Source organism: Prinia subflava, chromosome Z (genome assembly GCF_021018805.1).
Source record: "Prinia subflava isolate CZ2003 ecotype Zambia chromosome Z, Cam_Psub_1.2, whole genome shotgun sequence".
Lineage (NCBI taxonomy): Eukaryota > Metazoa > Chordata > Aves > Passeriformes > Cisticolidae > Prinia > Prinia subflava.
Window position 1 is genome coordinate 45,261,660 of NC_086283.1, and position 27,075 is coordinate 45,288,734.

A 27,075-nucleotide genomic window follows, 5' to 3' on the forward strand; every position below is an offset into this window, starting at 1 on the left:
CATCCCCCTGCTCAGGACTGGGTCTCCTCCATAGGCTTCAGGTGGATCTCTGCATCCCTGTGATCCTCCATGGGCTGCAGCTGCTTCACCACGGTCTCACCACGGGCTGCAGGGGAATCTCAGCTCCAGCAGCTGGAGCACCTCCTGTCCCCCCTTCTGCACTGACCTTGGTGTCTGCAGAGCTGTTCCTCTCACATGTTCTCTCTCTGCTCTTCTCTGACCGCAATTGCATCTGCAATTACTTTTTTCCTTCTTAAACACGTTACTGTGTTACTGTCAACTCTGGTTGGCCCAGCCTTGGTCAGCAGTAGGTCCATCTGTGGCTGCCAGGGATTGGCACTGCTGGACATGGAAGAAGCTTCTGACAGCTTCTCACAGAAGCCACTCCTGCAGGCCCTCATACTAGCGAAACCTCGCCACTCAAACCCAGTACAGTAGTCTGTCACATTACTAATTATTTATATAAAAGTTATTTTCTCTCCAAAGAGTGACTTCTTTTTCAGGAATTTGTATTTTGTAATCATATGGCCATACACATGATTTGAAAGGGTGTTTGCTCATAAGTTGTCCACACATGTATTAAGTCAAAGACAATTTATATGAATATATATACACAAATACATTTGCAACTCATGTATATATTCTACTTATTTATAAAATACAGTGATATAGAAATTTCATGCTTATTCAGATATTTGTTTTAATTCTAGTGTCACAAAGGATGGAAATTTGAAAGTAAATCAAATAGATGACATTGTAAGAATTGATCATGAGGATCTTCTTTTATATCTTTATAATCTTTACAGCAGTTAATGGTTCTGTGAACATGAGTCTTTGTCAGTCAGATAGGTAATATATTGCCACTGCCTCTCCATCACTCCTCTTCCTTGTATTATTAGCTGTTCCTGAATGGTCTGGAAGAAATATTCAAGAGTGCATAATTACAGTCCAGCTGGGTATTGCATCTGTGGTGAATTCTTTATGCACAGTATTGTGTAAAGGAAGTAAGTAGGAGACTTGAAGGAGTGCTCTACATGTTCCTAGAAATAAAGCTTTACCATTTTTTAAAATGCAGTTTTCTCCTGGTGGCTGTTTTCTGTTTTTTGTGATAATGTTGACCATTTTAATAAAGAAATCCAGGTTTTTTCCTTAGTTTTAAAATTCTGTCTTTAAAATTAGGTGGAAATATCAAGCTGCTGAAAACTGAAAGTTACCTTTTTCTTTTATACTACTCAATGTTTTGTGTTCATAGCCACAGAATTGAAAGTTTAAATACTGACTTTAAAAATCGCTTCTTTCTTTTTTTCAATGCAACTAGTCTTTGCAAAGAGAGAAGGGGAAAGATAAACAGTGGTGAGAAGGAGTTAAAGGCCTGCTGAGCAATATCTGAACTTTTCAAAAAACCACTCAGATCTCCAGAACTGCCAATTCTTGACATGTTTAGTGCATTAACAATTAGTATTTTCTTTATTCTTTTTCCATTGCCTTTTCAGGTTAAAATATTCTCTTTTAAAAGTTTGTGGGTGAATGGACACTTCTGGTTTGGTAATTAGTATAAGATTTAGCTATTTATTGGGGGGGGGAGGGACTGAGAAAAATGTTTAAACTGCTAGTGAAGTGTTCTAGGCATCTGTTATTTACCTTTTCCACACCTTACTTGTGTTGTGGGTATCATCTAAATTTAAAGGAAATATCTGATAAGATTCAAGTCCAAAGGTATATATTAAGCAAAACTTTCCTGTTAGCACAGAAGACATAGATGATTCTAGCTGTTTCCAAATTTTTACCAATTGAAGTGTAAAAAAGTAGTTGCTCACAAGGTCTCTAAAAAGTAATTTCCTTATTGTTTCCCTTGAAAATCAAAGGGAGTTGCAGTCATGACACATGTATTTGAGATTTTCTAGAAGGTTGCACCATAAAGACTGAAGTTGGGTGTCCATCTTTGAGCATAAATGAGTGTAATGTTATAAATCCTTGCTCATGTGTTCAGAAAGTGCATACACCTTCTGTCTTAAAAAGGATGCATTCTTCCTAAATAAAGTTACAACCTCATGTCTCTTATCAGTAATTTGGTGGGAGTCCAGACTTGATATGGTCTAAATACACTTTGTTCATAATTTCAATATGTTTTATTTTACAAAAGGAAACCTGACATCAGTTTCCTCAGTTTATCAAAGACTTTGGAATTCACTTTTACCTTCGCAGATAGATAACTCTTTTCATCAGGTGTTCTAATATGAAAGAGTAAAATCTGTAAAAAGACACTGAGCTTTCCTGTACTAAAATTGTCTCTCTTTATTGGATATCAGTTATGTTTGTCAGGAAAAAGTAATAGATAGTTTTGTTGTAATGTTACTTTCCTGTTGGTCAAAGATGAAGTCGGTGAAGGGAAAAGGAAACTCTGTTCCTGCCATTCCCAATTTCTTTCCATTCTTATTCTGTTGTCCAATTATTTTCTAGTAGTTTTCAAATCCAGATTCACTGTTCATGCTGTTCATGTCATTATTTGTTTATGATGGTAAAGAATGTGTTGGCAGGTAGTCATGCCATTTCCTCCAAGAGTAGGATAGTGGATCCATCAAACCCTTTTCAGAACATAGCAAATGCCTTCTTAAGAAGCAGTAAACTGTTGGCCTGCTATTTCTGCAAGGATGCAGTTTGAAGGCTTCTTTCATTATGAAACTCCTGAGTGTGCTGTGTCTTCAGTATATATACATGGGAGTGGCATTCCCTTCTGGTCTGCACCCTGGTGCTTGCCACCAGACGTTTCTTTCCACCCAGTGGCACAGGTGCCTGCCACTGGAGTCAGTAACACAGTGGCTTTGTGCACCATGGCACCTTTTTTCTGCCACGGAAATCCTTCACCTGCTGTGTACTGCAGGTAAAAATGTCATTCCTTTGATGGTTTGTATAAGTTCTTTGTACTTTGTAAGTGACTATTACAGTGTTCTATTGTGGTTTGTTTGTTGTTGGTTTTTTTTGAAGGAGTGTTTTTTATTTGTGTAGGCAGGCTTTCTGCAAACACTAATAGTGAACTATAGTTTCATAGTTCAAGTACCATTTTGGCAGCAGTGTTGAGCTAACTCATCATTAGATTTGGTGACTATTAATTAGGAATTAAGTTCCACATTCTAAAGCTGACAGTTAACTATGTTTTCTCAGTGGGATGTAAGTGTGCTTATGTAAGACCATGATAATTTGATGACTGAAGATAGTGGGGTTTATGACTCGTGGGTCTATTCCTTGAGGGAGAAGATGTTATTTTTTTATGTAGAAGTATGACAGGTAGAGCGTGTCTTGCTGAGCAGACTGATATGATGTATCTTTCTGCTGTCCCAGACAGACAGATACAGGCGATGTTGTTTCACTGCCTCCCTAACCAATCCCTATGAACAATTACATAACAATTAGAAGGGAGGAGGAGAGAAGGGGCTTGAATGGGCCATATATTTTCTGCTCAATAGAAAGGGTTATGTTTCCCTGACTTTCGGCTATACTTTAATTCATGTTGCTTGTGTCTTCTTTGATAATACTGAACATGTATAGGCTTTTCTATCCGTTTTGCAGTAGTGTTCTTTATTATCTGCATATAATATGTTTATTTATAGAGTTTTAAATTGCATTTTAATACATCCACATAATAAACATAACACCTTGTGTGCTTTGATCAGTTTCTTTGACTATGGGAAATAATTTTTCTTTTCAGTGGAGTGCAGTAAATGCTGATATAAAAGCTACAACAGGCATTCAAATGAGTGAATATTTAGAAAAAGATGAAAAGCATGTTCATATTATCTTTGTGTGTTACTTAAAGAATGTTCTAAATGTATGCAGTAGCACTGTGCTAGGGGACTATAGTCTGAAGTAACTTGGGAACTAACATATTAATATCAAGGTAAAGGTACATATTCCCCAGATGCATAGTTTTACCTTTTTCAGCTTTTATTGTCTTTAGAATAGTGTTCCATTTATTTCATGAATACAGAAGTATTAATTGGCCATGACATGTTCCAAAGACAAAAGAAAGGTCTAATTCACTCTAACAAACTTGTTAGTCACTGTTTATATCAAGAGGATTGTGAATCTACAGAGAGTAACACTGTTTTCTTCTACACTTTCTTTGTTTATAAATCAAAAGTTTTTAAGTGACCTGCAGTGTCTGCTTGTAGTTTGAAATGTTGTTTCTAAAGCAGACCTCCACCATGTAGCACAGATATTTATCCCTTAAGATTAATTCTTTAAGTTAATTTCGGGAAAAGAAGGACCAGAAAAGAAATACTAATATTGTAGTGCTTTTAGAGTATTGGGATTTTTTTGTTCTGAAATGCAATATTTCATATTCTAAGATGAAATCCTTCTGAGGTGTGTAATTGCTCATTTCTGTGAGCAGTGGGCAATTTGTGAATGCTAAGCTCTTGACTTCTGATTGACCATATGTATTGGTACTTTTAAACATATTTTTAAGAATAAGTCTAATTTTTAACTTGGGATTTTTAATATTTAAATTGTATAGCCGTCCCTGACAGTGATGCTTAGAATTGTGTTGTGCTGTCACTAGTTGTATCAATTTCTAATTGTTATGATTTCACTGTATTTCAGTTGAATGATTTGTGTGATTTATCTAGTAAAGTACATGATCTTTAACTTAACAAAAACCAGGGTTTAAAGTTTTCATCCATCCTAATTCAGTTACTGTTTGCTTTGTTCACCAATCACTCTGATCCTCCTAGCAGGGGACAAGACCTAGAGAACAAAACTGATAGTGACTGTGTAGATAAAACGGCAATGAATTCTGCTTTTAAGGCATAGAAGGAATAGTCTGTAAAAGAATAAAAATTGGAATGAAAGTACAGAGTCTTTAACCTGAAGATCTATTGTATCTTTGAAAAGCTTGTACTCTGAAAAAAACATACTGTGATGCCAGAGAGATTCATAATTATCTGACAGAACACTTTGAAGAGGGGTCACTTTAGAAACTGACCAAAAAGCTTGTCAAGAAAATAGACCACATTATAAATAATTACAGAAGTAAAGAATGCATTTCCTTAAAATGTCTGTGGATTGTTTTAATGAAATAATAGGTGTCATAATGTATTCTATTTATTATATGATAGAGATGTGTTATTAGGGCCATTAGATAAAGCTACTTTCTAAACTTGGGAACAAGGTTAATACTCCAAAAAGGTATATGAGAAAAGTTTCACATGAGATATTGCATAAGAAAAAATACCAACCACAACAAACTGATCTAAATTTTGTTATAAGAATTATATATTGTATATATATATATATATGTATGTATGTATGTATAAATGTCAGTACTCATGAATTTAAGCCATCATTTTCCTCCCTAATTTAAAAATGTCGCTTTCCTGAATTTCGCTCAGAAATTAATTCTAGGGAAGTAGCTGTGAATGTATCATGTAAGATAAACATGGGTTATGTCAGAGAAAATGAAAAGAATGTTTTGGGGTGTAATGTTAAAAGCTAACAGATTATCTAAATTGTAAGTAACATACACTTAGCGTTTTGCCCCTTAACTTCAGGAACCTTAATTTTTTTGCTGGGTATTTTACTTTAGATGATATCAGGTGTTAATCTCCACAGAGCTCCTCTACAGAGTGGAATTGATGCATAATAGTGATAAACCCACCGTTTGTTGTATTTAAATTTTAGCACAGTGTTTCATGTACAAATATTTTTTATGTGTGTGGGTCTATCACTCTTTTTATAAGATAGTACCATATACATGTAGTGTCCTCTAGCTTAACAAATAATGATAAGTATTTTATCTTTACTGCTTAAAACTCTACAGGTTTTGCCTTGTACAGTAACAAGATGCTCTTAACTAGTTGGTATTTGTATTGATATTTGTAATATACACAAGTAGTTTAGTATGTTAACAGGTGTTCACTTAAGAGGGCTCACTTGTATTTTACCATATGTTTTGTTTGCTTGCAAAGAAAAGGGATCCTTCAAATACTATCATGCCTTTTGTTTGTCATTTTGCAAAACTATTTTTTTAATTACTTATAAATCTTTAAAAGCGTGCTTAAATTGAGTAAACACAAATCTATAACTTTGAATGTCAGTTCAGGTATGTCTGTTTATTTTTTATCTGTGAATTAACTTGTAGGAAGTATGGTAATTTACAGCAGATGATGTGATTGCATGTACTTGTAACACTTGCCATATGGTCAGGCAATGAAGGCTGTCATCTCGTTATTACTGAATGACAAACATCATGTTAAAATAATAACACACAGAATAGGAAGTGCTCACATTCATTTATCTTAAGGTAGAGTGAGTAATTGAAATAGTATGAATGCTACCATCTGAAATGTCACAGTTTATGCTTGCTTATCATCTATATTTCAGAACTATAATTTTGTTTGCCAGGTACTACATAATTTTTATCTCTATGGATATACAGTGTTATGATGGTACCTTAGGGATAGGTGTAGAAGTTATTCATTGTTTATTTCCTTCCAGCTGTCATACATGACTTTAACTGCTACGGAGCGCAAAAGGTTGCTTTAAAGAACTGAGAAAACAGTAGCAGAATCTCAGTTTAGGAAGGTGATTGAAGAAAGATATTGGTCTAACACATTGTCATTGGGGTGGCAAGTGCAAACTGTGATTTCAATCATAACCCTTTGTTTCACTAAAGCATTTGGAAAAAATCCCTTTTATTTCTAATTTCACCCAATAACTTTATATAGCTATAATATGTTGTCTCTTCACATTAAAGATTTCTTATCAAACTTAAAAATTCAGTATCCAATTCACAAATGCATATGAAGTTTGAGCAGCTCTTGTCCTAATTTGCCCTGTACTTCAAGAGCTCTCATTTATCTGAATCGTATCTGTAGTATCCACTTCATGGATAAGCATTTCAGAAATTTTATATTAGTTTCAAAGCATTGACAAACTGTTCTTGTAGAAACTTATAAATAGAAACTTACAGAAATAGTATGGTTTCAATATTTTCAGTGTCAAAGATAGCGCTGACATTTTGTATTGCTCCAAAGTGTGGGAACTGGCCAGTATTTACAAGGTTAGGAGTTCACATTAGCCCTACACGTTCTAGTATAGCTCCTGGAAAATAGTCTTTCCTAACAATGTACAGAGAAACCTAGAATTTCTGACACTTCCCTTAGTGAAAGAGTGGGGATTGAGTTTGTAGAAAACCAGCCAAAATATTTCCCCAAGTATTGGAGTAAGTGGTTACTGAGCACAAAACTTGCTCTGATGCTCTTTTCAGGCGTCTGGGCATATCACAGACTAAATAATAATTTTGGTATCGGCTAAAATTAAAATTGCCCCTTATTTCTGGAAATTGTCCTTTGTGTGGATATTCCAGAACATCATAGAGAACCAGTTTATTGTTAATGGACTTCAATAACCATAAATCTCAAAAGACTTTAGAAGAAAACATAGGAAGAATGCTTCTTCAGAATTTATGTAAGAAATTTCTAAAATTAATCTCCTAATTGACATATGATAGATTTTCCCTTTCTGTGAATAGAAAACATATACTAGCTTCCTTATTTTTAGGTGCTGTGTTTCTGATATCTCTTGCTAGGATTATTTTGGGTTTTTTTAAAGATCAAATTAATATTTTATTTCTGTATTTATGACACTTGAGAAAACTTGTCGCTTCAGATAGCTAGTGCAAAATTGTCCATATTTCAAAGTAGTAATCCTTCTGAAAATGTTTATTTAAATTCAATTAGTATGTATTACCAAATCAGTAATGAGCTGAAGATGCATCAGGAAGATTCATTAGCATGGCTTACTCAAACTTCTGTGTCGTTTTGCCTGGAATTTTAAGTTCTTTTTCCATCTGCCCTTTGTTCAACAGCTGTATTATTGCAGCTAAAATGTTTTCATCTGCACTATGTTAAAATTGCTTTTAAATTAAGGGCTACAGATAGCTTTTGTCCTTACTCTTCATGTGATATTATTGTCATATAATAAATACATCTGAAAACATACTTCAGGGTTTTTCAAGGCAAGCTGAAATATTGTGAATGCTAAAATTGCTTTTTTAGGTACAAAAACTGGAAAGAAGATTCAAAGCGATTGAAGGGTAATTAAAGAAACAGAAAGAAGTAAGTAAAGACTTACTGAATGAGAAAAATTATGAGAAATTAATATAATGAGAAAACTTTAAAAGTGCAAAAGGAAGATGCAGACACAGAAGAAAAAAAAGAGCTGGAAACACTATTTAAGAGGATTTGTGAAGTAAAAAAAGAAAAAGCAGAACTTCAGCAAGTGATTGATGAGAAGGAAAAAGAAGCTGCCTCTTTGAAAAGGCAAGTGACAGAACCTAACGGGTTGAGAAATGAAAGTGAAGATTTGCTGAGTCAAGTGCAAGAGCAGAAGTGTTTGCCGGATAAAGCCAAAGCAGTGGCAATCTCTGGGCATTGTAATTGCAAGATAACAGGCACCAAGGTTAAATTAAAAACAGCCAAGAAAAAGAGCTCTTTGGGACACCATGGAGCTTTTCTCAAACAGTCCATCAAGGTTATGAGTAATGTATTTGAGAACTTCAGTAAGGACGGCTGGGAGGATGTGAGTGAAAGCAGGTACGGCTCTCATTAACTTAGCCCTGTAGAGGGGACACTGTGCATATGTAAAGCACTAGGAAATGAAGATTGAATTTCAACTACTGTTGATTTGGTATTCAAAAAAAATACTGTCAGATCCTTTGAAATATCTTGGGAGGTCTTGTTCTGAGCTTATTGACTGAAATTTGCATGCGAAATTAGCCACAACTGCATGAGTATTTGAATAGGTGCCAGGAAACCCAAAAGAAGGCAATGCTTGATTTCTTCCAGTGATGCTATTTTCATGCAGTCATGAGGCTTGAAATTGACAGTTTGGCAGGTTGATTTAATTTGCTGGCCTTTTGCATATTCACCACTGACAGCTAAGGATTCCCAGGCAAGCCTAGTAAGTCGGTTTAGTTATCTTGTGACATGCCGACCCGGGAGGAGAAACATTTTTTCCCCTTAATTTAGTTAGATAAATTTTGAATGACCCATTTCAGCTTGCTAGCAGATGTCTACAAGCTGTTTAACATCCTTTAAATTAAGAACCATCCACACTAATTATTTCATGTATGTTTTATGCAGTCATTGTACTAACTTTAATTGAATGATGGTTAAAAATCAGTTCTTTAAAGGTGATGGTTGCTACATACAATCCCACTCATGAATCAAAAAGCCCTCAGAAAATTCCACTGGCAAACGTCACATAAACAATGAGAATTTTTGCTTCTTATTATTACATCCCCATATACTTTAGGAGGCAGCAGGAACCATAAATGGTTCACACACCTTGTCTTCCAGGACTTTGTTCAAAGACACAAGCAAATTTCTCAAGCCTGTATGTATCCAAAATACAGGAACTATGGGAAAAGAGTAAGGAAAATGGAATTGTCTTCATAGGCTTCATACTGGCTGTATGTGTCATATGGAGCAAATCAATAGTGGCAAATGAAGCCTTTCTATTTCTCCCCATGCAAAACAGGGGGTTCCTCAACACACTATCTTTAGGGAAAAAACAAATTAAGAACCATGTAATTTGTCAGTTGTTATAATTAATGCAAGGCTTGTTTGTTTTTATGTATAGTTAAATACTGCAGATCTGATTTTAATGGAAAACATACATGTTTGCATATATGGAAAAATGTATGCATGTTGTAATTAGTATTTAATTTTCTATGTTGTTTTCTTTAAGAAATAAATTGAGCAAGCACATTGTCATTCCACTTTAAGTTTGAAATGAAAAGTAATTGCATAGCTTCACTTGTGGCTGGCCATAAATACTGCTTTTAGTAATTGTACAAATGTTGGGTAAGGGAATTCTTGACATAGAACATTTTTGAAAGTGAAGTTTCAAGCTATCATTTCTCAGGTTAGGGAAGTACCTTTGTTTAGTTTCCTCTTCTGCTTATTAATAAATACCATTTTTTATCACTAGTAGCTGGCTCTGAATTTCTAAATGCAAGCCTTCCATTTTCTAAATAGAACATTCCTTAAGCAGGTGAGAGAAATGTATATGTAGTTAGAAATATCTCCATGGCTGCACAACAGCCCCTTTAAACCACTGCATTGATTTCTGTTCTCATCAGTCAGTAAGACATACCAATGTGTCAGGACAGGTTTTGAAAAGTATAAACATGTTTATGTGTGAACTCTTCTCATCACATCTCATCAATTTGAGGCCTTTTCCCTGGTTAAGTAACCTGCATCTCTAAACCATTGATTTTTATGATGGTGTAACTTAATTCAAACTCCGTTTTGCTGTTTTAAATACCTTGCTTTAAAAAGTTACAAATCAAACTAGCCATCTGTCAAGGGATTCCTTCATAAATCTACTCACACAAATGATGATAAATAGCCACTGATGTTGTAGAAAAGGATATATCCAAGACCTCATGTTTTAAAGTACACTTCTCTCAATATAAGGGAAGAATATAAGAAAGCAATTGACAATGTAGGATAAGGCAGTGAAAAACTGGAAGTTAGAAGCACATTGAGTACAAATCTAAGCAAAAATTGTAAGAAGATTTAAAGTTTTAGGTCCAGTTTGTGTTCATGGCAAAAATTTCAGTGAAATGGTTAACAGGTTTACAGAATTTATGAGCATTCCTAGTGGAGCTAAATAGAACTTTCACTGAAGTGTGATTTCTGAGTTTGTCTCAGTCAACACTACAAATAAAGTTCAATTGAAACAAAATGCCGTTAAGTGTTGTGCATTTACTTGTGATATTATAAAATGTGAAAATGAAGGAAAGTATAAATTTAGTAGTTTATGAGCCATTCACAAACTAGAAGTACAATCAAGTATTTCACATCTGTGGATTGTCACAAAAGTTGCCTTTAAGAAGCAGCTGAAGCCTCAGGCCCCTGCATTGTAGAGTGAACATTTGACAGAGTACAACTTGATAAAATCATGTCAAGATAGATTTTTGCTTTATTGTATTTGTAAAGTGTGTTGAATAATTCAACTTACTGTTTGTACTTTATATTATTTTCTCTTCTTTCTTGCATAAGTTTATTTCTATGTGCTTATGCACTGACTATGGAACATTTACTATTTAGCTTGAATGTTGGTGTTTTGTTTTGTTTTTGTTGTTTGTTTTCCTGCATGTGCAGCTTTAGTGACTCTGAAATACCAGCTTCTGAAAGTTTGGAAACACTGATCCACTGCCAGACAGAAGTAAACAAGAAGAAAAAAAGGTGCAGCAATGTGGTTCATTTAGCAGTCCAAAATGAGCAATATAATAAAAAGGTATGTAATAGAACTTATTTTGTTCTCCTGGGTGGAGTTTTGGAGTTTAATATTAGCACTGCTGTCCCCTCTTAATTAATTTGAGTCTCAATATAGAAGTGAAAGTCTGCTTCCAGATATTCAGTGGGTGGATTCATTATATTTTAGAATATTTTCTTTATTTCTGGTAATCTTGAACAGTAAGTCTGCTATCATGGATTAACCCTGGCTAGATGCCAGAATCCACCAAAGCCTCTTGTTCACTCCCCTGCACAGCTGGACAGGGGACAGACAATATAATGAAGGGTTATGCGTTGAGAAAGGGATAGAGAGAGACTACCTATCAAATACTGCCATGGGCAAAACAGACTTCAATTAGACATACAAATTTAATTTTTTACTAAAAAACAGTGGAGCATAATGAGAAATAAAGACCTTTAAAACAGCTTCCCCTACCCTCTGTCCTTTCCAGCTCAACCTTCTTCCCCCCAACAGCGCCTGAAGACAAGGAATGGGGGTTAGTTCATCACATGTTGTTTCTCCCACTGCTCATGAAGGAGACTCGTTCCCCTCTTCCAGCATGGGGTCCCTCCCACTGGAGACAGATTTCCATAAACTTCTCCAGTGTGAGTCCATCCCATGGGCAAGTCCTCCACAAACTGCTGCAGTGTGGGTCACTCTTCCTCGGGCTGCAGTCCTTCAAGGACAGGCTGCTCCAGCCTGGGTCCCCCATGGGATCACAAGTCCTACCAGGAAATCTGCTCCAGTGTGGGCTCCTCTCTCCCCAGGTCTGCAGGTCCCTGCCAGGAGCCTGCTCCAGCACAGGCTTCCCACATGGTCACAGCCTCATCTCAGACATCCCCCTCCTCAGGACTGGGTCTCCTCCATAGGCTTCAGGTGGATCTCTGCATCCCTGTGATCCTCCATGGGCTGCAGCTGCTTCACCACGGTCTCACCACGGGCTGCAGGGGAATCTCGGCTCCAGCAGCTGGAGCACCTCCTGTCCCTCCTTCTACAGTGATGTCTGCAGAGCTGTTCCTATCACATGTTCTCTCTCTGCACTTCTCTGACCACAATTATAACTGCACAGTAACTTTTTTCCTTCTTAATTATGTTATCACAGAGATGCTGTTAGCTCTGATTGGCCCAGTCTTGGCTAATGATGGGTCTGTCTTTGAGCTGGCTGGCGTTGACTTTGCTGGACATGGAAGAAGCTTCTGTGACCTTCACACACAAGCCAGCCCTGTAACTCCCCTACTACCAAAACCTGTCCGTACAAACAAATATACCTGTAGAAGTATTTGGACAGGAATGTAAAAGATGTTTTAAAAGCATAAAGCTGCTGTAACGTAGTGGTGCTGTCTCACAGTCCAGACAAAGAATGCCACAGACATCCCATTAAGCTTTCTTTCAGTCAGCAGCACCATACAGACCAGGCTGACCCAATCCCTAACAGGGAGACAGCAACACCCCTCTCTCCCTCCCTTCTAGCCAAATGGTGTGCTGACTAATCAACCATTAATGTCTCTCAGTTTGTTAGTTGTGCACTGAACAGGTTGCTCATCTTAGCAAGATGCTTTTGATTCTCTCTGAGTCCAGGAGATTCTGTCTTGAGAAAAGTATGCTTTTAGCCTCATCTTAGCCTATTTACATTCATTGTCTGGGATTTGAACCGCTTGTCTCATTGCTAACATCTATATGCTGTTTTCTCACAGAAGAGGGCCAGCTGGTTGTGTCCCAGGTCTTTAGAGGCTCCATACAATCTGTAACAGATGACTCATTCTTGGACTTCTTAACAGTGTCTAATCGACTTTCCCTCCTGTGTTTGTCCAAATAAATCACTTCATGGAATTTTAAACATAAGCAGATATTATTATTTCTTAATTCAAGAAACAAAATAGTATAACACTGAACAACTTGCTGCTTTTAGATAACTAGTTTGAAATTTAGTATTTTGAATGGTGATAGAACAGAGTTTGAAAAAAATTATGTTTTCTATTTTCCGAAATTTTAAAACAACTGCAGATTTTCTGGTCTTGTTACATATTCTTGATTGTGTTATTTCATCAATACTGTTTTGTCAAATAAACTGCAAAAAGGGAAAATTCTTATCCATCAATCTCTTGGTAACAATAGTTAATACGAGTATGTGCACACGATATGTATGAAAATCTTACAAGAGTGTGCTACTCCTGTTAATCTCCTGCTACTGCTGAGTGAGGACATACAAGGCAGGGAATCCAGGAGACTCTGTCCTCTCTTGATTGGTAGTATAGCACAGCCACTGCTATTTCTGTAGGGCCTGTATTACATTTACTCTCTGTTCCTATTGGAGAAAGATTCATTCTGAAAGACATTTATAGCAGACTGGTGGAACTGAAGCAGACTCAGGAAGTGTCCCAAGAGCTCTAAGCAGTTAAATATGCTTTAGCAGATCTCCCCTACTGCAGGGAAAGGATTTGAAGACATGGTTTGTGAGCATGGAAGAAAGTATTGCACACATGTTCAGCACTAACAGTTCGGAACACCAATTTTAACAGAATTCTTGAATCCATCCAGAGTACTTAAGGGCCCTACTGCTGAGTCATGGTATTCTCATACAAAGGGAGGCTAAAGAGATCTCTGAAGTCTTGAGCTGTGCGAGGGGTTGGAGATGAGACCATTTATGATACAAGGACTTGGTCAGTTTTTCCTCACCTGGTAGGAACATATAATACTCTGTGCAGAAACAGCAAAGTTACTGAAACTCTCTTACAACTCATATATTTATTAGAGCTGTGGCCTAGAGTGGAAATCTCTTTCTTTTTGCTGCAGGCATGGATTGTTTGCTTGCCATTTGCTGCGAGCTCAGTTCTTGGTCTTTCAAATTGTTTTCTGATTGTACTCATCTAGAATTCATGGCTAAGTTGTCCTGCAATGTCAGTAGTTTCTTCAGTGTAATTAGTAGAGAATGTGTTGCTCTTTGCTCTTTTAAATTTGCCTAACAGCTATTTTAGACATGAATATTCCCAGAAATATGTTGCATGATATGACATAGAAATTGCTAACTGAAGACTTTAAAAAATGGAGAAATGTTGCAGTATTCCTAATCAAAAGTGTTTAAATATACACTGAGCATTTAGTACCCACTGATATGCTGTTTCAAGATTTGCTTGTTCAAATTTGTATGTATAGTTTCAGATATTTAGTTCATATTTTAAGGTGAAATTCTCATATAATAAATGACTGTCAAACAGCATTTTTTCACACAGTAAAGTTTTTACTAAGTCCCACTTAGTGAATCTACAGACTGAAACGAGTTTTTTCATTACCTTTTATTCATGTTTGCTCCTTGTAACCAACATAGCCAATGAAACAAATAAAATGTATTTTGGTTTAGATCTTAAATAAGGCTGTTAACAAGACACTGAAGTCTTTATTTCTGATAATCTTGATCAGAAATTTGAGACACATGTAACTTCTAAGTCCTTGTTGATTTTGCATTGTTGGCGCTTCAGAAAAAGCACAATGTGGAATGTTTATAGGTTGACTGCTTTATATGTTACATGTTTTTAAGGTCAGCTGTTAATTTACCAGTTTACTTACTGAGAAGTATTTTAGAGATCGCAAGAGTGTTTTGAAGGGCCAAAACAAAATCGTAAATAATATTATTTATGATGACTTTGTCCATGTAGCAACATACCATTTTATGTTCAGTGAACAGAGCGAAAAGGGGAAATATTTCTATCCAGAAACTGGGCTACTCTGTGACTCTACTACAGGAAAAAATTAGGTCACTGCAGAGCAGATAGCTGTTTTACAAATGAAAAAAAGACAGCAGTGGCTTCCATTAAGAATGTTAAAGAAAGGAATGAAAAATTAACGGGTCAGCTACATTTGGCTGATCAGAGACTTCAAGTTAATAAACTGACCATAAAGGTGAAGTACTTTTCATTATAGTGTCTTGCAATGTTCACTTTAATTCTACTGCAATTCTGTGAAATTTTGATGATGTTGATTTTTGTATTTTAATTTATTATAGTCAAAAGTATGAGATATTATATATTACCATATAAAATATACATATATAATATATAATATATAATATTATATAATATATATACACTATATTATTATTGTATTATTATATATTATATTATATATGATATATAACCTATAGTATGTAATAACTGGCTTTGTGTAGGCCAGTTATTATGTACAAATGATATTGAAGCTAGTGTATCAATGCAATTAATTTATCCTTTTGAAAATAAAGTGGTCTTCATGCTGATATATTACATGCATTCAAATGAGTGAGATAAGTTTCCCTTTCAGCCTGTGATCTGCAAACCTTCCTGAGAATCTGATCGGTCCAGAACTGGTACCTGTTCCTCTATGAAGAACAGGCACTGTCTCCTTACACCCCAAGACAACTAGAGTTTTCTTCCAAAGGGGGCTCAGACCAATTCCATATCTATTTAATCCCATCTTTCTCTGTTAAGGTCAAAAGATAAAAAAGTTTATGGAAATAGAGACTAGTAAACTATTTAGTTAACAACCCAAGGACACAAACTTTCTTCTCTGTGCTTTAGTCTTCATTTCTACTTAATCCTTTTCCATGCTATTACTCCTTTCTGGTTTTCCCCATTCTCATGTATATATGTATTTTGTGTTAATCTATATGCAGCTCCTCAGCTGGAGTTCTTTTCTGTTCATACTGTAGTGATTGGCCTGCCCTTTATAGAGCTGAATCAACAAACACTTATGCAGTAATTGTCTCCTGTTGGTCACACACACATCCTGCTTCCAGAATTATAGTGCTACAACAGATGGACTTGCTGGAAGGAGGCAGACATTAAAAAAGAAATCAAATCCCCTCCCCCCCAAACTTCTCTGTGTTTTTGTCTTTGCACAGAAGGAAGAAGCAGTATCAGGAGCAGTACTTTTCACTTTCTTAGGACTAGGGAACTGCTAATTTCTAGAGGAGGGAAACCTTCATTTCTGTTTCTCATTTTGCATAACTATATATGTGTAATGAATTGTTTAAAAAGAGTTTCCAAGGTCATTGGAACCAATGTTACTGTTTGCAAGTCTGCCTATCTTGCAAACAGTAGCATAATATAAAGTTTCATGGATGGTATAAACTTCACGGGGAACTGTATGTGTAATTTAGCTAAAATGTTCTGATTTCTCAGACATCTTCATGATTTGCCTTCCTAGAAGACTACTCCTTAGTTGTCCATAGAAGAGCAATGTGAGGAGTAAAATAGAAAATGCTGTTATCAGGGAACTGGTTAAAAAAAATAGAAAAGGGGGCGAACAAAATTTATGTAAAGCTAAGAGCTGGCGTAATGGAAAAGAACAACTAAAATAAAAATAGCATGGCTTTAAAACCAAACTGGCTTTCTATCACTCCGTTTATCTGAAAGATTTTTTTAAAAAATGGTTGCTGGTCTATTTAAAGGGGGTGCATTCTAAGCAAAAATAAATAAAGGGTGTTTTAGGTACTCAAGGAAAAAATCTTTATTAGGCATGCACATTTTTTTCCTTCTCAGCAAACGATTCAAATTCCCTTTCTTACAACTAATTACTCTTCAGGTGCCATACTAGTGCTACCAAGTGGGAAATTTAAAGCAAAGGCTTGGGCTACTTGCCAAGTGAAAATTAAGGAGGTAAAGAACCTACATAGTCACTGCAGGGTACACACATGTTTTAGAGAGAGAATCCTGATTCAGACAGATCTAATGGTTCTAAAGCACACATTTGTGTGTGGGACTTGTGTGGGGATTTTTTTGTAAGAAATACTATCTAGAAGTGAAGTTTTAAGATACTGCAAGGGAAGTAATGTTTGTTAAAGTTTTTTGTTAATACTTTTATTACTTTAGATTTTAGAATTTTCTTGAGAGGTAGAAGGTAAAAAACAAGCAGTCAAACTGAAAAATAAAAGATTGACACAATCTCTGGATTTGGAGGAAATCTTAAATACTTCAAGAGTGGCAAAATTACTAATATCCAAAAATAAGCATCTATGGTTAACTGCCATAATCATGAAGTTTTGAGTAAACCTACATTAATAGTGAACTTTTGGTCCTAGGCTAAGGTAAGTTTAGCAGTCTAGCAACTGTAAACATTTACATCATGGCTTGGACAAGGTGCCATTTTGCCTGGATTTATCTAAGAAAATAAATCCTTTAGCAGACAAGGACAGATGTTTGTGCAGTCAGTCCTTCGTTACAGTCCCCAGGGACTCTAGCTCGGCTCTAGATTTAAGATTTAAATATTCCAGATGTTCACTTTGAGACAGATTTTACAGTTCATGCAACCTAAGGACTATCTAGCATCTGTTGATTTTCAGAATATAAATGCATGGTTTTGTGTATTTTTCTTGAAAATCCACACAGGAATCTCTGTAAGTGTATATTTCTCTGCTCTTAAGAGTTCAGAATTCTGGATTTAAGTTCTGGTTTTGTTTGGCCTTATAAATGTTTTGCAGTAATGTAGATATCTGGCTTTGTTTCATTTCTGCAAAAGCAATTCCTTGCATATTTTAAAAAAAATGGCTCTGAAGTGACTGCACATGTGAGAATCAACACTTGCATTCTCTAAGGATTCACTTTAACAGTGAGTCAAGACCATCTGTACAGAAGTACAGTAGTTACATTTTGTTATTGGTGTATAGAAATCACAGCTGGAGCAGATATTTAATGTGGAAGCAATGGTATTTATTATTTTCTTAGTTTCTAAGAAAAACATTTAAAAGAAATGGTTGGAAAAATTCAATATCTTTTTTTCTAAGGTTTAGTCTTCCCCTCTACTCATTTCTATCATTGGGTGCTTATAAGAAAAGTGTGTTTATTGCATACAACACAGTAATCATAACTAGTTTTATGCAATGTCATTCTTGTGGCAAAAAATCCTGCCAGTATATTGAATAAGAAATTAAAATCATAAGCAGTTTAAGTCACTAGTGCTTCTCTGATTCATGTCAAGGCTATTCAGAGGTATACTGCTCAGATGTATCATACTTTTGCATCTCCAGTTCTCCAGTGTTTCTCAGGTGATGTCACAGAAAAGCTGCATTTCTTTATGGAATACTGTGGGCAATTGCAAAATGCCTGCATGAGTCCACTTCAGCAAGAAACTTGAATCTCAGAATACGAACAAGTCAACCAGTCAAATGTTGACAAATTCTTTAAAAAGGATAATGTGAAGGCTTAAGTAAAGATTTTTTTCAGTTTCCTTCCTGCAGATATATCATTACATTTTTGCTGACTTTGGAAGGAGCTTTTAATTTTTTAGAAGTATATTTTAAATCTGACCCAGTCTACACTTTTTTTCTGGTGGCATTTTAAATATACCTCCAAACTTTTTTTTAGCTATTTGATTTTCTCTTTTCTTTGAATTTTAAGGGACCTCTTTCCCCCTGAGCTCATAGTTTGTTTATATAGTAGATTATCTCAAGCATAGAAAGGTATGAGCATGAAAAGCAGAAAAGTAAAGTGCTAAAGAAAGCTTTTTATTCTTTAAAGGTTGTGGCTTTCTTTACATATTCTCTTGACTATTTTTTATGGCTCAGTGTATCAAAGGACAGGCCAGCATTTGGTGTTGCATCTGCAAAACCAGCATCACAGTACCCAAATATAAGTAAATTAGCCAATTTAGTATTATTCAGTTGCACTAAAACAAAGAAGAAGCTGATGATAATTTTAGATGCATTGGGAATTATTGACTGAACTATTATTTTATGCGAAGATCTCAGTTTTCATGAAGAATTTTTCATTCTTTAAAGTTATATTATCACAGTTAATATAACAGTCATATATAATATATATATAACTACTTGTGTATGTTTGAATGTGGAGGCCAGTGCACATCCTAAACCAGAATACAGTATGCTACCTTGGAGGGAGATCAGACAAGACTTTTCAGGTCAGGGTGAGGAAAAGGAGTCTCATCCCAGAGTTCTTTGGCTGTTATGCAAATGTACCCCAGTTCTAGTTCCCCAGCTGACCCGTTGGTTTCCCTGCTTTTTTTTTTCCCCTTGTATGTCCCTTCCCTAGAATGTTCTCCCTTCCTCGAGGCCCCATTGGTCCATGTTTGGTGCACTCCTCCGCCCCTGTTCCACCCCTGTTTTCCCATTGGAAAATTCCCTCCTTTCCTATCCCATCTCTGCACCCCTTTCTCCCTCACCCGCTGGACCCTGTTCTCAGCTCTGCCCCTACTACCCCATCTATAAACCCTGGTCCCTCACATGTGCCCTGTTTCATCCCTGAACCCCTTCACATGGAGCTGGATTAAAGCCTCTCTCTGGGACTCCAAATGAAGACCCTTCCCTTTTTTCTACTGCCAAGCAGATTACAACTGATGATGTGTGTGAGTGCATGTGAGTGTATGCTCCTGTGCCCCCAAGTGACTCCCCAGTCAGAGACACTTCCTGGAGGTGTGGCACTCCTCTACCTCTACCTGCTGCAGCATTTGTGGTTTCCTTAATGTAAACTTTAGGAATAAATTTGAAACGATAAACTGAATTCTATGTGTAATTATTCTGCAGTAGCTAAAACTGCTTTTGAAATTTCCTCACTTTTTGTTCATTCTAGTAAATTACTTGAACTGATTTTGTGAGCTTTCTAGATAAATGTTGTCCAGTTAGAAATGGCTGTAAACCTATCTAGTTATTTCCTGTCAAAACACTTTTATAAATGTCCTATTTTTTATCCTGGTGTTTGAAATCTCTTACATGGATGTACTCCAGAGCAGTTGTGTATTTTTATTAAATTCATGAAAGAGATTCTACATTTAGTTACATGTCTTCTACGTTGAGTGTTGAATTTACTTCTTTCCCTGGTAGCATGAAAAGATATTTCTCAGTATGTACATTAGATAATTTTAATGATAGCTACAGAAGATATGAATGATAAATTTTTATTAAAAGTTTTAGAATTGAAATAGATTTAGATTGAAATTTGGAAGACTTTAAGTTAAGCATAAATAGTGATTTATACAAATAAACTTTGCATAAAGTTATTGCTACATCAGCAGCATATGCAGGAATTCTGACTTTCTATATAAAAGTAGTAAAAAAAAAGTAAAAGCAGAGATTCTGATAATGATCACATATTTTATAGGTGGGTAAATATAGGTAAAATAGGTAAATAGGTAAAAAATAATCTGATAAGAATTAAAATTGCATCTGCTCTGTTAAACAATGGTCCTTTCTATTCATACAGGGCAAAGTTACGTCTGGAACCTCTTATTTGTATCTATCTTAAAAATAAAAACTCTGTATACATCATATTTAACACTTCTGGCAAACTTGATTCAAAATCATTTCTGCAGCTGCCCACCTTCGGCACAGATATTATGGAACAACCTGTGAAGCAGTTTAGGAAACGTATTCCAAAAAACATTAGGAGAATCATAATTTCTCTCCCCTTCTTTAGAAGCATATAAATAATCTTGTCCTAACTACTTTTAATAAGAGTAATTTAGGCTAATTTACAGGAACTGTAGTCTTTGGGTCCGATACTCCAAAAGAAGTAAACAAGGTTTCTCAAAAGTACTTAAAAATCCAACTAGCAAATTTTCCATTCTACTTTTTCTTAAAATGCAGCAGAAGTTGAAAAGTAAATCAGAAAGGATAAACCTATGAGAAACCAGGATATACTGCCAACCTTTCCAGAGTTTGAAAATGCAATCTAAGACAGAAGACCTAATAATTGAACTAAACTATGTATCAGCATGAGATTGATGTTTTCTCAAAATTAGATTGAGAAATTCTGGTTTGTACTTCTGACATCACACTGCTTTTACCCTTGTTTATATGTGTCTTGAAATTATCTCTTTGCAGGCAGAGTATATAGCTAAAAACTCAACAGACACTCCCAGTCTATGTGTTCTTGAGAGAAAAAATCATAGTGTTCCAGACCTGAGCAGGAACATTATCTGTAGGCAGGATAAATTGTCTGTAATGTACTTCAAAACTCAATTTTTTGAATTTAATATTAATTTCTGGGCCCTACTTGTAATTTTTGAAGGCTTTGAATTGACATTATTGAGAAGAATAGATTCTGCTTTGTCATAGTTTTATTAAAGCTTTGCTGAACCTAATAAATTGAAAATCAGGGTATGCAGTCATACTTATAAAAGGCTGGGAACAGAGACAGAAAATTCTCTATGACCTCTGAGGCTAGAATTCACCTTTTTCAAGTCCTACTCCAAAATTCTACCTGGAATGAAAAAGTCAGTTAGTTAAATATGTTTGCACAAACAGTATGGTTACTAAATGGGGAAATCTGTAATACTGCCTCTGATCACTGACTCAGTATTTCCAAGTTGACATGGAAATAAAATAGGGAATAGCCAAGAGTAAACAGGAAAGTAGCTTAGCTTTTAAAATGCATCTACACCAAAATGTTTTAATTATTTTGATACTTTGCTGCATCAAATACCTACAGCATCCTGAAGTCAGTTTTGTTAACATCTCTATATGTAAAATATATTTTTCATTAAACTGTGCTGTCATTATGAAACAAAAATAAAGCTAAATACTTTTTACAATTTATAGTGATATTTGAAGAAAAATTGCAATAAACCTGTTGCATTATTGATGAACAGCATCTGAAGTATATTGCATGTAGGAAATGAGTCTCATTTGTAAATTAAAAAGAACAGTTGACATGAACTAGGACTACTGGACTTATGTTCCTGTCAAAATGAAATAACTTAGAGATACGTGAACTCTAGAAAAATATATTACAAATAAAAAATTGGTAAAAGTACATGAAGTTCAGGGAATATACTTACAATCAATAAAACGTATATCGTATCATATAGAAATACTAAAATGCATTCTTCTGTATTAGAAGAAAGAACCTGTATAAAAAGAATTAGCATGTTATTGTAGTGGTACAAACAGATGTTATACACGTCTATAAGTATAAGTAATGTAACCATGTCCAGTAGCTTAATATAATAATGGAACAGACATTTAAATTATATGACATACTTGTACGTATATTGAAATAAAGTCCAGAAGATACCCCTTAATTTTTATGTTATTAATTTCTTGTGATATGAGCTTTTTTTGTTCTCCTTCTCTGTGATTTGATCAAACTTTCCTTTCCCTTGGCTCTTATCTAACTATTGAAAAAACCATGGACCAGGATTTTTTCCTGTAAAATAATTCCCAAATAAGATACAAATCGAGACCCGGAAAAGCTCAGCATATACTATCATAATAGAATTTCCTTTTCTGTTCACATGAGTGTTTTTATTGAATTCGTTGTGATCTGCTCATTAATTAAAATTAAGCATAAAGCTACAGTGGATTCTTGAACCTTCTCCACTATGTAGAGTTCAACAGATAATATATGGTTTTGTCAGAGGATATTTATTCACCATTAAATCTCACACACAGAAAGTCATTTATTTGGGAATAATTATTCATATGCTGCCAAGAGATTACATTTCAGATCTGACAGATTAGATTTTCTAAGAGATTATCACAGAAAACCAGTTTGCATTGCAATTGGACCAGTAATCTTAGGTTTGTTCACCAGATTAGTCCATTAATTAATCATTATTAGTAACTACTTCTATTAACTGTGGAAGTGATTTTACTAAACCCTTTATACATGTGCTAATTTCCACTGAGTTCAAGCAAATTTCAAGATATCCTACTTATCGTGGTAAAATTAAGTTTTATTGTTCTAATCTTGCATATAGATCTCTCTATAGTGAGGGCTTCCTTTTTATTTTCAACTTTTGGAGAAGGAGCAACAACAGGGGATGTAGCTGAAAATTTTTGTTAATAATCTCTGGTTTAGTATTCTTATAGACTGTGAAATAATGTGCAAGAAATAGCTGCTTTGGGTTTCCATCAGCCATATATCCTCCCTTGGAAGTTCCAGTGCTCTTCCCAGGTTCTTGTGATGGATTTTTTTACCTAACAGTCACTCTTCTATCTCTATCCCAGCCTAGATAAATGGTTTCCCCATTATCTTCTTAGGAAAAGTTTTCAAGACTCATGAGAAAATGGGGAGAAAATCTTGTCTTGTGGACATTGAGTTGATTCTCCTGCACTCTCCCAAAGGACTCTTCTGCATTACTTCTGCTTTCCTTTGCTCCTGTCCTAATCTGTTAAATTGTTCTCAGTGCAAAGACACAGAATGTAAGATTGACGGAGGAGAGTGCTTAGTATGGTTATCAAGGTACTTACATGGACTAGCAGTATTGGTGAAACACAGTTCTTTATTTGGGGAGTTGGAAGAATAGCGTTGTGGGATTACAAAAATAGTTCTGTGACTTGAAAGTATCAGAAGTTTTATAAGCACATTCACTCATTTTTGTTGTGTGCCTCTGTGCGACAGTCATTGCTTATTGAAATGTAAATGTTAAATAAAATTTCAAAAATTGTTTTCAGCATACTGGGTCTTATGCAGCATTTGGATGGGAGCTAAGCATTGCTATATGGAACACAATGGAGACACAATGTCTCAATTCATGCCTTAAGGTTAAATTTGCGCATGTAAGTGGCACTTAATCATTTTCACTAACTCAGAATCTCACGTACCATGAAATTAATTTTTCAGTTGATCCCTCACATGAATGATAACATTATTTTTTTTTACCAGGATAATGGTCTGCACCCTACATATCTGTTTTATCTGGATATACTGTGAAATAAATGACCATCTTTTCGCTTTTTGTTTTAGAAGTAAAATCTTTCAATCATTTTTTAAAAATTAGTGGCAATGTAAAAAATCCAAGCCAGTGCAATAGTATATCTTCAGTCTTAAGCTTTAAATCATCCAACAGAGTCTGATTGAAGAGTATGGATTGTTATGATCTCACAGTGTTTTTAATGAGCAAATCATTGCATCATAATGAAAACCAATACATTGCTCGAGTTTCACATTGAGTGAGGCTGAATGGCTGTCTCCTGGGAACAAGGGACTCTAAAGAAAAATGAGACTCCTGGGAGATAATGCTGACCATGAACTCCCGTTGCCATTTTGAAAAATACCGTCCTCATTTGTATAAACTGGAGTCTGTACAAGAAGAGCAGAAAAAAAAACGTTTTCTTTTACTGGCATAATTTGACTGGTCTTAGACTGACTAATATGTGTAGTTCTAATACACAGAATCCAAGAAGGAAATTAAATGAATTTAAAAAACAATTGAATATTTAAGAGAAGGATTTGAAAATACAGTATTCAAAAGAACAATGTGAGGTTTTCAGAGAGCAGATTAATAGATAACTCAAGCTTAAATATCTAAGAAAAAGAAATCTACTTGTAGAGTCCTCAGTCTAGCAAAGGAAGATTGAAAAAATAGCAAAGAAAGAAGCGTACCAGATATGAGATCTGTAATTTTTAGGAGACTGTAATTGGCTGTTGTCAGTCAGAGTCAGAGAACTGCAGTGATATTTGCCGACTAATCTAAAAAGGAGGAATTAGAGAGAAATCAGCTGCTTGTGGTTAGCTGTGGGCACATTTTTGTTAAAGGAACAACAACAACAAGAAATTGGGTCTGTAGGATGCATGAAAAAGTAACAAAGAGAGAGTATTTGTTTGACAGCATGAGCTTAATTAATGGGAAGTATGAACAGGAAGGTAAACTCAACTTCAGTAACACTGTTCGCTCACCTGAAGCAATGATAGAAGTGTGTTTACATCATAAAGCTCAGCTGGGCAACAGTATTTTTTAAATTAATGCTAAAATGAGTTTAGTGCTGCAGAAAAGAGATGTAAACATGGGTAATAAATTTAAGATAAGTCAAACCACTTGTTTTTAAGGATCTACCTGAAGTTAAGCAAGAGTGTTCAAACATCAGGTTATAAGGAAGAGAAATTCTGAGGCAGAGGAAGAAGCCATCACCACTGAAGATGTACATATATAAGGTCAGGGAAGATGGGTATTGAAATGAAGGATGTAACCCAAAGGAAGTGCCAGTTCCACGGTGTGCACCAGGAGCATTTAAAAATCATTAGTCTTAAGCAGAGAAGGAAAAATGGCTTTTGTGTGTTATGTCCACAGAATTTAGGATTATGTTAGTCCTGTAAAACCCTTTAAATGTTGCTGATTGTAGAGCTGATAGAAGATTAAAGCTATTTGATTTAGGTAGTATGTAAGCTGGTGAAGGAAAATGCAGAAAATAAAAGATAAATCATGATTTTTTAAAAAATATTTACTTCACATTTTACCAGGAAGATTAAGCATAACGAAGCATGTTTTTAGTGAGGTAGTCAGGACATTTTTTAAGGAAAAAGCTTTTTATTTTAACTGAGAACATAGAAAATGTTTAAATTTTTTTCTTTTTTTCTTCTTTTTTTTTTTTGTGTCAAAATCTTGATAAAGTACTCAAGCTATTTTGTTAAAAGTTTGGCTTCAAAACAGTAAAAATACTTACTTTCCAAAGTATTGTTTGCAATATAAACTTTGGCAGAAAAAAAATCCCACCTAAATTTCCTATGAGAAAAATGAGGAAGAGACATTATAATAAAAAGTAATTTCAGTTAAAAATCTGCAAGTCCTGCACTTATTTGAAAATTTTACAATCTCTGTCACCAGAAGACGAAGTTAGATACAAGGAAGTCTAAGTGGTAGGAGCCATAAGTTTCTGTTGTTACTTTAGGAAAGCCTGTATTGAGGACTGAAACTACAGGTAGTATATGATGATTGACAGTCTCAAGACTTCTATTTAGAGTAATTACTCTGAAGGAGATAAAAGCATATTCTCAATGAACATAATTTTGATCAGAAGGCTTTATGTAGATTAGCATGCAGCCCACTGTCATAGATACTACTGTGTAGCGTTCAAAAGGTCCTTTTATTTTCTTCAGAATTCTTCCAGAGACTGTGAATATTGAATTTTCGTGTGTTTTCTGTATTTCTGTCAGGTGCCGTAAAAGTTGAGTTTAATTTCTGTTATCCAGCTGCTGCTTTGTATTATATATCACACTCTTCATAAATAGGAGTTAAAAACTTCTTCATATATACAAATACATATTTTCCTATTTCATCCACTCAACTGTGTGTCTCTTGACTTGTCTTTACACTAGTAGCTTTCATAGTAGACATCGTGTGTACAGTATTCATTTTATATATGTCAGATCCTCAAGGGCCATGGCTTTTGCCAGATGAAGCACTTTTGATTTTGAGGCTGATGAAACACAGTGCTGTTATTGATCTGTGCATGACACAGCCAGTCTCTCTGCTGGCAGAGTGTAGCAACATTTATCCAGGAATTTGTGAAATGTCACTCGGATCATGTTCGTAAGGTAAACTGTGCAAAATCCAGGATTCAAGCTGAGAATCCATGAGGAATTGGACGTGACTCTCTTATTCCTTCATCCCATCTTCTAGGTCAGCCAAGTGGTATTTGTTAAAACAATGTCTGTTTTTTGTATTAGGTGTGAAGAAAGCATGGTTATCACTAGGAACACCCTGTACAGGATAGTCATACTGCTGGTTTTCTCGGGTTTTTAAATTCTCTCACTTGGGAGAATTTAAGTTAGTGAAAGTGATTTAAGCACTGCAAGTGTGTATTTTTTTCTTTGTAGCAAGTGGATGATTCCTGTACAGCTGAATGCAGGAAACTATACTTAGATTTTCTAAAGAAATTTAACTTTCCTTGCTTTAGTTTGCATCAGTAGAGATGTGTGGCATTTCATGTTTGCCAGTAAGATCTCATTAAGTAATAGTGGTCAGAAAGGTTGTGTGACAGTCTCTACAGGTAAAACTGTCATAATATTGATAATTACATATTTTCTTTCTTTATGAATATGATTGAGAATGGCTGCACATGTCTGC

At 35.3% G+C, this 27,075-nt stretch overlaps 1 protein-coding gene across 1 annotated transcript in view; it reads left to right on the forward strand.

Annotated features, from left to right (window-relative positions):
• The window catches only part of CNTLN (centlein), a 197,219-nt gene that overhangs the window by 118,772 nt on the left and 51,372 nt on the right, over positions 1–27,075 (forward strand). The window contains 6 exon segments of the mRNA XM_063423407.1: positions 5,138–5,219; positions 8,053–8,153; positions 8,155–8,591; positions 11,175–11,304; positions 14,958–15,070; positions 15,072–15,201. Of these exon segments, the coding sequence (XP_063279477.1) occupies positions 5,138–5,219; positions 8,053–8,153; positions 8,155–8,591; positions 11,175–11,304; positions 14,958–15,070; positions 15,072–15,201 (993 nt within the window).